General features: G+C 34.7%; 3 protein-coding genes across 3 annotated transcripts; all 3 read right to left on the reverse strand.

The window, feature by feature from the left end:
• Positions 1 to 2,445: 2,445 nt before the first annotated feature.
• LOC113638041 (parvalbumin beta) lies at positions 2,446 to 4,199 on the reverse strand. The gene is made up of 5 exons (XM_027139013.2): positions 4,062 to 4,199; positions 3,421 to 3,487; positions 3,050 to 3,182; positions 2,829 to 2,938; positions 2,446 to 2,733 (listed from the first exon to the last, which is right to left on the reverse strand). Exons 2-5 carry the CDS (start codon positions 3,479 to 3,481, stop codon positions 2,708 to 2,710), a joined length of 330 nt encoding a protein of 109 aa, XP_026994814.1. The 5' UTR covers positions 3,482 to 3,487; positions 4,062 to 4,199; the 3' UTR covers positions 2,446 to 2,707.
• A 1,108-nt stretch (positions 4,200 to 5,307) lies between these two features.
• On the reverse strand, positions 5,308 to 7,278 carry LOC113638009 (parvalbumin alpha-like). The gene is made up of 5 exons (XM_027138960.2): positions 7,177 to 7,278; positions 6,375 to 6,449; positions 6,038 to 6,170; positions 5,818 to 5,927; positions 5,308 to 5,561 (listed from the first exon to the last, which is right to left on the reverse strand). The coding sequence occupies exons 2-5, from the start codon at positions 6,433 to 6,435 to the stop codon at positions 5,536 to 5,538; spliced, it is 330 nt and encodes a 109-aa protein (XP_026994761.1). The 5' UTR covers positions 6,436 to 6,449; positions 7,177 to 7,278; the 3' UTR covers positions 5,308 to 5,535.
• Positions 7,279 to 8,473: 1,195 nt separating this feature from the next.
• LOC113638010 (parvalbumin-2-like) lies at positions 8,474 to 10,652 on the reverse strand. Its single transcript, XM_027138962.2, has 5 exons — positions 10,509 to 10,652; positions 10,150 to 10,222; positions 9,423 to 9,555; positions 9,160 to 9,269; positions 8,474 to 8,588 (listed from the first exon to the last, which is right to left on the reverse strand). Exons 2-5 carry the CDS (start codon positions 10,208 to 10,210, stop codon positions 8,566 to 8,568), a joined length of 327 nt encoding a protein of 108 aa, XP_026994763.1. The 5' UTR covers positions 10,211 to 10,222; positions 10,509 to 10,652; the 3' UTR covers positions 8,474 to 8,565.
• Between the last annotated feature and the right edge of the window lie 865 nt (positions 10,653 to 11,517).

Below are 11,517 nucleotides of genomic sequence, written 5' to 3' on the forward strand. Positions count from 1 at the left end.
TTGTATTTCATATCTATGTAGAGTAAAAGAATCATATATTTATAACAACTCTATTAGTATAACTGTGCGTTAAATCAGGACATTGATTCAAACGCTGTCTTCAAACATAATTATGGAGTTAAATCTAAAAAAATTGCAAATGCAACATCCCATATCTCTCAGTGAGCACTGCTCGTATATTCTGTTCTTTTCTTTTCTTTTCTTTTCTTTTCTTTTCTTTTCATTTACTTGCTTTATTCACTTGTTTGTTTGTTTGTTTGATTGTTTTTCATGAAGGGTGTAATTAAATTTGACTGCAGTTTGTATTTGTTTCTGCCATCAGCAATGTAAGAGAATAAAATTAGATATACAGCTTGTCCATAATATAACAAGATTTCCTAGCTTAAAGAAAAGCTGGAAATTTACTGTCACCTAAGTTTTGCCCTGGAAAACTGACATCATCTGTGTAACTTGAAGTTTGTCCTGAATTGCAGAGCTTAGAGCATCCTGTTCTGAAGTTCCAGAAAGAGAAACTCAAGAGACTGGCACACTTACACCTGAAAGAATTAGATGAGGACACTGGATCCAGCAGGGCTTCTTATCACCCTCTAGCCATGATGTCATGCGTACATGTGTATCAGGTACCTCATATCCGGTAGCTCAGTGCATCTCCCATTGTCCAGGAGCCCATTTTTTTATTGGTTTCTCCTCCTGCTTTCTCACCTGCGAGTCCTCTTAAGCAGCGCATGGTGACTGCATGATGGTTTAGCCGGAGCTAAATTCTGCAGGTCAGTTGTTCTGCAGGTGCAATGTTGGGCACCTCGCTGTATCAGTGTTACAACAATAGCATTCATAAGGAAATACCGACATCTAGTGGATATTTCAAGCACCTACACCGTTTTATTCTGTAAATGTTCAAGCTCAAGTTCAGGGTTCAGGGTTCTATGTCTGTTTATATCTTATGGTTTATATTTTTTTAAATATTTAATTATATTTTTTTTTCTTATTTTAGTTTCTTGAACTATCTTATTGTGTATGTGTGTATTTTTAAGTGTATGTGCAATGTCAAACGCACTGTGAAGCACTTTGGTCAGTACATACAGTAAATGTGCTATACAAATAAACTTGAACTTGAACTTGAACTTGTTGTTAATGTATGTATGTATGTATGTATGTATGTATGTATGTATGTATGTATGTATGTATGTATGTATGCTTGTATGTATGTATGTATGTATGTATGTATGTATGTATGTATGTATGTATGTATGTATGTATGCTTGTATGTATGTATGTATGTATGTATGTATGTATGTATGTATGTATGTATGTATGCATGTATGTATGTATGCATGTATGTATTATAAACAACAACAATTAACTAACATTTCAAAAAAATTACTTATTATCAAAGGACTAAATTTCAAATTTATCACATTAACAATTATATCAGTCATATAATGCTTTTTTACAATTGTTTGTGTATAAAAGAAAACAAGATAAAATTCAAAATGTGTTTAAAATACTTTAAAAAAAAACATGTTCAGTGGAAGGAAGAAATATATAAATAAATAAAGGTTTGCTTTAGAAAATTAGAAATCAACCAAAGTTTGTATTGGGTATGTATTCAATTTGGTAATCAATTAATTTGGTAATTTGGTAATCTTATGAGGTTACTGGATAAGTACATTTGTAGTAGATGAAACGTCATGAATATATTGAATATATTGAATATGTTGAATCCACTGAATATTTTTAGCCAAAAGACAAAGAGACAATTGCAGTAGTAAAGGCAAGTTAATCGGAGACAAGCTTTGTTCAAGAGAACAACAAGCCCAAGTAATTAGCCCATTACCCATTTTGATCAAATCTGATACAGTTTGATATAATTTTATCTTTACATTAGTGTATATAATTTCTGGAGCACTTTTTTCAGGCAATGACATTGCAGGTTTTTTTGTATGTGCAACTGAACACCTGCAACCAACAGTTAAACTTTAAGCACTATGATGATAATTGTGGTGAAGATGATAGTAACAACTAAGGAACTAAACCATTAGTAGTGTACTACTGATGAGGGGGATGACGCTTATGCTGATGTGGATGAGTTTGGTTTTATAAAGGTTAATAAAATTGATGCTGCTGCTGCTGCCGATGATGATTTTCTCTCTATAAACTAGACTATAATATTACTATATTATTAAGATATTACTATATTATAGTCAGTGCACTAGGCCTAATGAGGATGGTAACAGTGAAGATGAGTGAGTTGGTGAGGCCAAGATGGTGGTGATGAGGATGATGATGTATGATAATTGTGACATATACGTTATAAGCTAAATTACATGCTTTCTTTTTTCTTGTTTCTTTCTATATAAGCTAAATTACATGCTTTCTTTCTTTTCTTGATGTAAATAGTGTGTTATAAGGGAAGATATACACTAAAGGAATGGACAAAAGTCAATATTGCAAAAGAATGTTTATTCTTTTCTTATCGTCCTTTCCCGTAAAAGTGCATCAGATTTTACAGTAAGCAAAATTCATATTTAAGACAGGATACACAGCCGCGCTACATTCACAATCATCATTTTGGACAGTGTGTGCTGAATGGGAGAAAACTTCTCATAAGCATCGGTATAAAAATTATTTATAGTCAGATGAACATGGGAGGTCTTGGGCAAACTTGTTCCTTCAGAGCAAGAAGTAGTGTTTGTTGGTCAGAAGCATTTTATGCCTTAACCAGGCTAGCAAACTCTGCAAAAAAGCAAAAAAAAAAAAAAAAAAGTAAATGATTAATTCGATTACTAAAATTATTGTGATGCCTGTAAATATGATAAAAAAGCATTTACCATCAGCTCCAATCTTGCCGTCACCGTCGCTGTCTCCAGCCTTGAGGAAAGCCTTGGTCTCGGCATCGGTGAGTGCCCTTGCGTTTGCTTTGAAGTTCTGCAGGAACAGTCTGCGGATGAAGTATTATTGTATTTGTTATTAGTGTTACTTTGCATTATTGTAGCTAAAAGACGTAACTTTCAGTACATTACTCCAAACTAATAAATTAATTTCTGTTTACTTCAGTTCATCCTCCTCAATGAAGCCACTCTTGTCCTGATCAATGATGGCGAAAGCCTTCTTGACGTCATCGGCAGACTTGCCAGTCAGACCAACCTTAACAAAGAAGGCCTTGTGGTCGAATGAGCCATCGGCTGTGTACAACAAACAAACGAACAAAAAAATAAAAACAAATAATAATAATAATAACAATAATAATAATAATAACAATAACAATAATAATAATAATAATAATAATAATAATAATAATAATAATAATAATAATAATAATATTATTGTTGTTGTTGTTGTTGTTAGTAGTAGTAGTGTTGTTGTTGTAATAAATAATATATAGTATAATATGATTAAGTTACATAAATAAGTAGTCTATACCTTTGCATGCATCCAGGGCTGCAGTGATGTCAGCATCGTTGAGGACACCAGCGAATGCCATCTTTAGCTAAATAAAGGAAGACAAATATTACCACTAAAATTATAATGACATCACAATAACATCTTAATCAATATGCATATCATATCAGTGAGTCTGAGTCTGGCCATGATGGCATGCTCTTAACCAAAAGCAATGCATATGCCATTTGGTGTCATAGGTTGCACCATCCAGTTTTATTTTACTTGTTTTATTCACTCTATAACAGTTAAGGTTATTTTCTTTCACCAGCTCAGTGAAGCAATCAAGTCGACTCAAGACAGCACAAAGTAACAGCTGGAAAGCTACAGTATTGCATGCCACATCCAGGTCACATGGCCATCATTAGGATGCTAGCTCCCATCCAGTGGTCTATGTCCAACAGTATATGGGACGATGTAGTCCTAATCACGAGGTGAATATTCTCTTTTATGTCCATGGTAAGTCCAGTGGTAAGGGTTTAGAAGCAGTGCATTAAAAAGAAATAATCAGATAGGCTTTGATAAGGGCATATTGCAAATGCATTGCAGGTCCTGTGTTAGGGTTTCTCTCTCTCTCTCTCGCTCTCTTTCTCTCGCTTCCATGTTGTCCCATGCAAACTCACCTCTTTCGTCTTTTGGTGTTGAGCTGTAGGTTCTCAAAGACTGGAGCAAACTGCAGTGAACCCCGACCCGTCGCTCTCAACTTTATATACTGTCACACAATCCAAATATGAGGCCTAATGTAACGGTCACCCAATAGAAGAAGGCTGGTGCGCTTGAAACGTGTCCAGCAGACAGACCGCACTATATTTAACTCGATCAAGGAAAGGAAGACGCTTAAATGGTGAGTTGAAAAAAAGAGGTCTGTAAAGTTCTGCAATGCTAATAATATACGCTGCTGAGCCGCATGAAACAGTGCTGGTGTGAAGTTCATGTATGGATAACAGTGTGAGCGCACTGGTCTCCAACACGAAACTCACTAGTGCCTTGCTGCAAGTTATCTTCAAGACTGTGTTAAGGTATGCAATGCAGCTTTATCTTAACACTGACAGCCTTTTTTTGTTTGTTTGTTTGTTTTTTCTTCTTCACATTTTAGCAGTCCACATTTTGGAAGAAGAATAGTTTTCCTTGCTCTAAAATTCCTAATTGCTTTTAATAATAATAATAATAATAATAATAGTAATGATAATAATAATAATAATTATTATTATTATTATTTTTATTATTATCATTATTATTATTATTATTATTATTATTATTATTATTATTATTGATCAACTAATGATTTAACAAGCATATGTAATAATAATCTGTATCACTTTGTGCATATCCAGTTATCTAACTCTGACATGTGACTACATGACTAGCAAATTAATAAAATCTTTTATCCTTCAAGTGTTCTTCCTTTCCTATTCTAGTGCAAATATATTACCATTTTTTTCTATTTATCTTTCTCAAAGAAATTCAAAGTGTTCTTTAAAATATTTATTTCCTCCAGCAAGCTCGTTCTGGAAGATGTAAAAGTCATTAAAATGAGTAGAATCTGAGAAAATAATTTGGATTCAATGATGCTTACCACAGCAGAGGGCAGCACTATTCCACCTGACCAATATGGCAAGTTATCCATACTAACATTGCAGGTAACTGGATAGTGCTGCTGTGTGCATGTGAAAAACTATCCTTTGTAAATCCCTTGCAGTGCATCCCCCCAAAAATCTTTTCTGGGCCTTCCCTTGGTTGCTTAAGTACCATGTCTTGCTTTTTTCTTTAAGTGCAGCACTACCCTAAATGTTTTTTATAAGTGCAATTGCACCTATAAAAAATGGAAGTCAGTTTGTCTTGCATTTGAAAAGAAGCAGGAAAAAAAAAGAAGTTACACCAATTACATTTATTCCTTGTTTTTCACTCTTCCCCAGAAGTGCATGAGACATTTGCACAAGCCAACATGTCCAGATAATGTGAACAATACACTTTAAGGACAATTTCAAGTAGAAGTCAGTTCATAAATAACATATAAAAAATATGATCTTAGGTTAGATGAGCAGTAGCATGAGATCTGGTTCCGTGAACAGAGAAGGGTCTTGGTCAGATGGAAATTTAAGCCTTTACAAGAGCAGCAAACTCTGTGAGATAAAATGGAGATAAAACTACCATTAGTGAATTCTACACAATGATTCCCTTCATAGGTATACTTAAAGTATATTTTTAAATGTTCAACCTCAGTGCTAATTATAATATTTATACCTTAGGCCCAAGCTAGCCAGTGTCTTTGCATTTTAGTATACTTCATATAAATATTTACCAGCTAGTTAATGAACTCAGCACATTACTGAAGTTTTCTATGTCAAGCGAGTGGTGCGTCAGTGTGTATCAAATTACCGTCAGCTCCGATCTTGCCATCACCATCACTGTCACCAGCAGCAAGGAAGGACTTGGTTTCTTTGTCAGTCAGGGCCCTGGCACCGCTCTTGAAGTTCTGCAGGAACAGCCTGTAAAAAATAGTATAGATGCTTAGTCATTTCATTCATGAATCTTAAAAACATGTCAGTTCTTTGGGTAAATAAAGAATAATCAATTGCTGTTAAGATTGATTTCTTACTTCAGCTCATCCTCCTCAATGAAGCCACTGTTGTCCTGGTCAATGATGGCGAAAGCCTTCTTGACATCATCAGCAGTCTTGGCAGACAGACCAACCTTGGCAAAGAAAGCCTTGTAGTTGAAGCTGTCAGGAGCTGGAGATTAAGACAATAAGACTATTTATGCACACACAAACACACTATGGCCTGATGAGAAATTATACAATTCCTGCGGTGATATCACAAAATTTCACACTGTATTTTGTTTATTTCATTTGTTGTACTAGATGTTTCTGTGTTTAAATGTTGAAATATATAGATTTGTAGTTATGTAGTTTATGGTATAAATCTCAGTCTTACCCTCGCAGGCAGCAAGGGCAGCGTTCACATCAGCATCAGCCAGCACTCCAGCAAAGGCCATTTTCACTGATCAAGCTGCACAAAAAAGGCAGGATATTATTGTGATGTCTTGCATCAGCTCAGAATGAATAAAATGCCTGGTGTAATATCTAACATGGTGTATTTCTTACTCTGCTTAATTCTACTGTCTATCTAACCAAATGCCCTCTCTTGTCTTTGTATGTGCGGTGAGAATTTCTAATGAAGTCATATTTTTAGGTCATAAAATATATTTTATAGACGGAGGTGTATTTTATAAAAGAAAAACAGCTTCACAGATATTATATTTAGTTCAGTAGTTTGTAATTACAGCTGGATCTTATGCATGCAGCTTAGTCTGTAACAGGTCAAGTGACAGGCTCTAATAAATTAGCCTTAGTATTATATGGGTCTACATGGTGTAAAAATAAATGGGAGATAAAACTGTATAATACTAAGGACACAAAATAAAAAGATTATACAACGGCATGCACATGGGCCTTGAAAGTTTTCCTTGGTGGTGATTTCCTTCCATCACAGATGCCTCCACGGATGCCTCATGTGCAAGAAAAGTCCATCTTTTTCTTACAGGCCAGCACTAATGTAGAAACTCCTCAATCACTAGAATGTATTCCCCAAAAAAGCTGTCCATTGCCATTTTTTAACAGATTGCCATCTGTAAACCACCAAAAATCCTAAACCCTCTGTATCCTGAAGACTCTTTGAACGCTGCTTTGATTTTCTTGTCCATAAGTAAAAGTGGCAGAGTTCTCATCTCACTCACCTTGTGCTTCTCTAAGGCGAGTGAAAAAGCAGAGGAAGTCGGGGTGTGTCCCTACGCTCTCTTCCAGGCCAGCTTATATACTCTCAACCCTCACCATTTACAGGGTCTCAGTAATGGATACTGCCTATAGACCTTGCGAATAGTTTTGAAAAAATGTGTCTAGTAGTCAAAGTTGGACTATTTTTAACGCTCTCAGGCAATGTTGTGAAACATGTGTAGGCCTCCTCCTTTAACATAGCACTCACACGCTGTTAGCACTCACACGCTCGCAACACACAGTGTTTACTAATCATCATCAACATGTAAATGTTTTATTTAATTTTCATTTCTTATAATCCAGCCAGAGACATAACACCTAACTTTAAACAAACAAAAGTTTGTTATTGTGTTTGTGCCACTTTTGTAAATTGCCGATATTTCTGTCAAACACTGGTATTTATAACATTGTATAATTAAAGGCCCACAATATATCAATATAACAACAATCCTATGACCAATAAATAAATGAATTAATTAAAAAATCTGTTCATTATTGATAAAAGCCCCAAAAAATGTAAATTGTTGAATGCAGAACGGGCCCAATACTGTAATAGGTATTACAAAATAATAATAGGTGGCTCTAAAACCTGTATGCAATCAAACAATTTGTAATAAATCAAATAACTTTAATTTGTGTAGTATTTTTAACAGTAGATGTAACAGACTTGATGTAGAGTTAGATTTAGATCCCTAAAGAGCGAGTCAGATGCAGCAGGTTGTCATAATGAACAAACCTTGAAAGAAGCCAGATTTAAATATACAGATTTTTTTTGTCAAACACTGGCTGTTTGCATCGCAGTTCAGTGTTAAAATATGTATGAGCAAATTATTCCCAAACGCCTAAATTGATGTGAACATTAACTGAAGCTCTTGATCTCTATCTACATGCGTTTTTGCCTTGTGCTGCTGCCACACGATTGGCTGATTCGATAAAACTCTATAAATGTGCAGGTGTCCTGGTTATCTTAATAATGTGGATGGTGAGTGTATGTAAGTGTTTCTAAAGAAAACCTTTGTCTGTTTAAATTAGATTTGTTTTTTTCAAGAGGAGAGAAACACAATAAGAGCTGCAGAATGGTTCCCATACTGTATAGGACTTTAAAAAAAAAAAAAAATAATAATAATAATAATAAAAAAAAAAGGTCTTCATTGGTGTAGAAAACAAAATAAGACACCAAATGTGAAGTACTACACTTTATTTTCACATTTTATTAGTTCAATCAATCATTAGAGACAATATTTTAAATTCAGCTATCAGTCTGATCATTACAACTGAACATTCTCATTCTCATTACATAAGTAAGAATAGGTATGTAAGTAAGAAATATTTTAGGCAGATAATTCATAATTTTAGTTTAGCAGCAGACAGAATTCTGAAAAATAAAGAAGAAAGATTCATATTAGTCCTATTGGGAGTTGATACATGTGAAATGAGCAAATATAAGAGGGTTTATAATATGTTGATCATTTATATTTTCTGCCTCAAAAGCCACAGCAAAAACAAACATCAGAATTGTTGGAGATGAACCAGGCTTTGATTAATCTTAATTACTGACCATAAAAATTTAATCAAGCTAGGCTAGTTTGTTAGACCGACTAAAACCCGCCCTTTTGCACCCTGATAATAATGTTATTCAATATATTTCCAATTTCTGGTGCAGAACAAGACTATAAACATCAGCTGGAAAAAAAATCGGTTTCGTGGGTCGTTTAATCATAAAGAACTAGTATAAAATTAACAAAGAATTTTAGTTCTTCTCAACCTTCTAATGACGTTATATCAGTGACAGTGATGTAAGTTACATTATATCAGTGAGTTTGATGATATTTATTAAATGAATTGAAATGACATTGGGACATGACATTAGCAGTCATTGTGAAAGCCAAGTTACTGTTGCTCCAACTTCCTGTTTGTAGAACAGTTTCTATCTAATGAGGTTTTACCTTGCATCCCAATTTTTCCATCTCCATCACAGTCTCCAGCAGCTAGGAAAGCTTTGGTCTCAGCATCTGTCAGCTCTCTGGCTTCTTCCATGAAGTTCTGGAGAAAGAATCTTAAAAAGCAAGAAATCTATTGTTAAGGATGTGCCAAAACATAAGATTAAAGATTAATGGAAAATATAGATAGACAATGTGATTTTTAAATTACCCAAGTACCAGAAACAGATGGACCATTATTATGGGCAAACAAGTGTAATTTGTCTTACTTGAGCTCCTCTTCCTCAATAAAGCCGCTCTTGTCTTGGTCAAGGACTTTAAACACCTTCTGACTATCTATGTTTGATTTGCCGAGGAGCCCCACTTGTTCAAAGAAGGACTTGTGACAGAAGGTGCCTGGATCTGTGGAGAGATAACAGCAGTGAAAGACAAAAAGAGGAAGAGTCGACATTTTAAGACATATTTGTTCTCATTTAACCCCTCACCTTCATAGCCAAGCCTAAGTTTCTTCATCTCTCTCTCATTCTGCCGCTATCTATCAATCTATCTATCTATCTATCTATCTATCTATCTATCTATCTATCTATCTATCTATCTATCTATCTATCTATCTATCTATCTATCTATCTATCTATCTGCATACGTATACTTACAGTATGACTCTGAATACTCGTGTTATGTTGTGCATCATTTCTCTTTTTCTGAAGCAGACAGAATTGTCAGATGAATAATTAAGAGCAGGTGGGATTTGAGGTCGGGCTTAAACTGTTGTCGAACACTCAGCACAGTCACAGGTAACTAGGTAGTAACGGCTCCCCAGCCCCCTGGCTGCTTGGTTGCTTGGATTTAACCAACTCCCAGCTCCTGTGCAAGGACCCTAGGGAGTTTCTGTGCATCTGTGAGCATACCTAACTGTAGTTTGAATTTATTATGTAGCAGCTGCTCTATTAGACTATTTAATGTATTGCGAGGGTTTGTATATATTTGTATAGGTACCTTGGCAAGCCTCAACTGCTGCGGAGATGTCCTCTTCTTTCAAAATCCCTGCAAATGCCATGCTTATTTCCGTCTGAAAGGAGGATGAATATACAATTTCAGGAGTATGCATAAACAGTGTATTCTCACATATAACTAATAATACAGCATCTAAACGGCGAGTCAAACGACTATAGATAAAAAAAAATCTATTTTGATTTAGTGCATTTATTTTGGATGATAATTTGTCAGACAATACAGACATTAGCTTCAATGGAGAATTGTCAAAATGGCCTAAGTTAGCAACTGCATAATGAACTAATATTAATATTAGCACATTTTAGTCAATACTAAAGTGTAAGAAACTGTTAAGCACTAACCTTCAGATTTTGGATGAATGAATGCGTCTCTTCAAAGCAGTCGTGCTTCTCGTTACCTACTGCGACACTGTGAACACTGACAGTCAACACAACTGAAGATGTGTGTTCTCAACCCCAAAGGAGATCTTCTTGAAAAAAACACCACCCTTCTCATTAGCAAATGATTTCTAACAAGTATTGTTGTTATTGTTGTTTTACCACTGAGTTTAATAATACTCTATTATTGTCAGGGACAACTACAAATGGTTAGATAACAACATAATTACAGATTGTTTATAAAAGAGAATTAAATAACCTGTTTCTGCAAACAAATAAATAAAATTAAAATAAACCGCATCTACAGTGCAAACACATAAGCCATAAATCATTTAAAATGCATTTATTTAAATAAAGACTTAGACGTATTTGAGTGTATAATGTCATACACATTGACTTCTGTTACATTCACCAGTGTTTGTAGTATATATTATGTATTTTATTAATAATAAATTATACTAGAATTTTGTTGAATATCCAACATTACACTCTGAAAGGGTATACATTTCTACAGTTTTGTGTTTGTTATTTAATATACATTTTTTCCAGAGCTGATATCCACATTAGATTATTCAATTCAATTCAATTCAAGTTTATTTGTATAGCACTTTTTACAATAGACATTGTCTCAAAGCAGCTTGACATTGTCTCAAGCAAAAGCCCTGAGTTTTGTGATCTCAGAGAGCGTGAAGGATTGTAACGTGTTAGAAGACTAGTTAGATACATGGGAGCTAAACCATTAAGAGCCTTGTATGTAAGTAGCAGCAGTTTGTAGTCAATTCTAAACTTAACAGGTAGCCAGTGTAGAGATGATAAAATTGGGGTTATATGGTCATACTTTCTTGTCCTAGTGAGAACTCTGGCAGCTGCATTTTGGACTAACTGTAACCTATTTATTAAAGATGCAGGACAACCACCTAGTAATGCATTACAATAGTCCAGTCTAGAGGTCATGAACGCATGAACTAGCTTC

The sequence above is a fragment of the Tachysurus fulvidraco genome, chromosome 15 (genome assembly GCF_022655615.1).
Source record: "Tachysurus fulvidraco isolate hzauxx_2018 chromosome 15, HZAU_PFXX_2.0, whole genome shotgun sequence".
NCBI lineage: Eukaryota > Metazoa > Chordata > Actinopteri > Siluriformes > Bagridae > Tachysurus > Tachysurus fulvidraco.

Coding starts and splice junctions, on each gene's coding strand:
- LOC113638009 (XM_027138960.2), bottom strand. CDS start 6,435: ATGGCCTTTGCTGGAGTGCTGGCTGATGCTGATGTGAACGCTGCCCTT. Junction 6,171..6,374: donor TGCCCTTGCTGCCTGCGAGG/GTAAGACTGAGA, acceptor CTTAATCTCCAG/CTCCTGACAGCTTCAACTAC. Junction 5,928..6,037: donor ATTGAGGAGGATGAGCTGAA/GTAAGAAATCAA, acceptor TATTTTTTACAG/GCTGTTCCTGCAGAACTTCA.
- LOC113638041 (XM_027139013.2), bottom strand. CDS start 3,481: ATGGCATTCGCTGGTGTCCTCAACGATGCTGACATCACTGCAGCCCTG. Junction 3,183..3,420: donor AGCCCTGGATGCATGCAAAG/GTATAGACTACT, acceptor TGTTGTACACAG/CCGATGGCTCATTCGACCAC. Junction 2,734..2,828: donor CGGCAAGATTGGAGCTGATG/GTAAATGCTTTT, acceptor GCTTTTTTGCAG/AGTTTGCTAGCCTGGTTAAG.
- LOC113638010 (XM_027138962.2), bottom strand. CDS start 10,210: ATGGCATTTGCAGGGATTTTGAAAGAAGAGGACATCTCCGCAGCAGTT. Junction 9,556..10,149: donor AGCAGTTGAGGCTTGCCAAG/GTACCTATACAA, acceptor ATCTCTCCACAG/ATCCAGGCACCTTCTGTCAC. Junction 8,589..9,159: donor TGGAAAAATTGGGATGCAAG/GTAAAACCTCAT, acceptor TTTATTTTTCAG/AATTCTGTCTGCTGCTAAAC.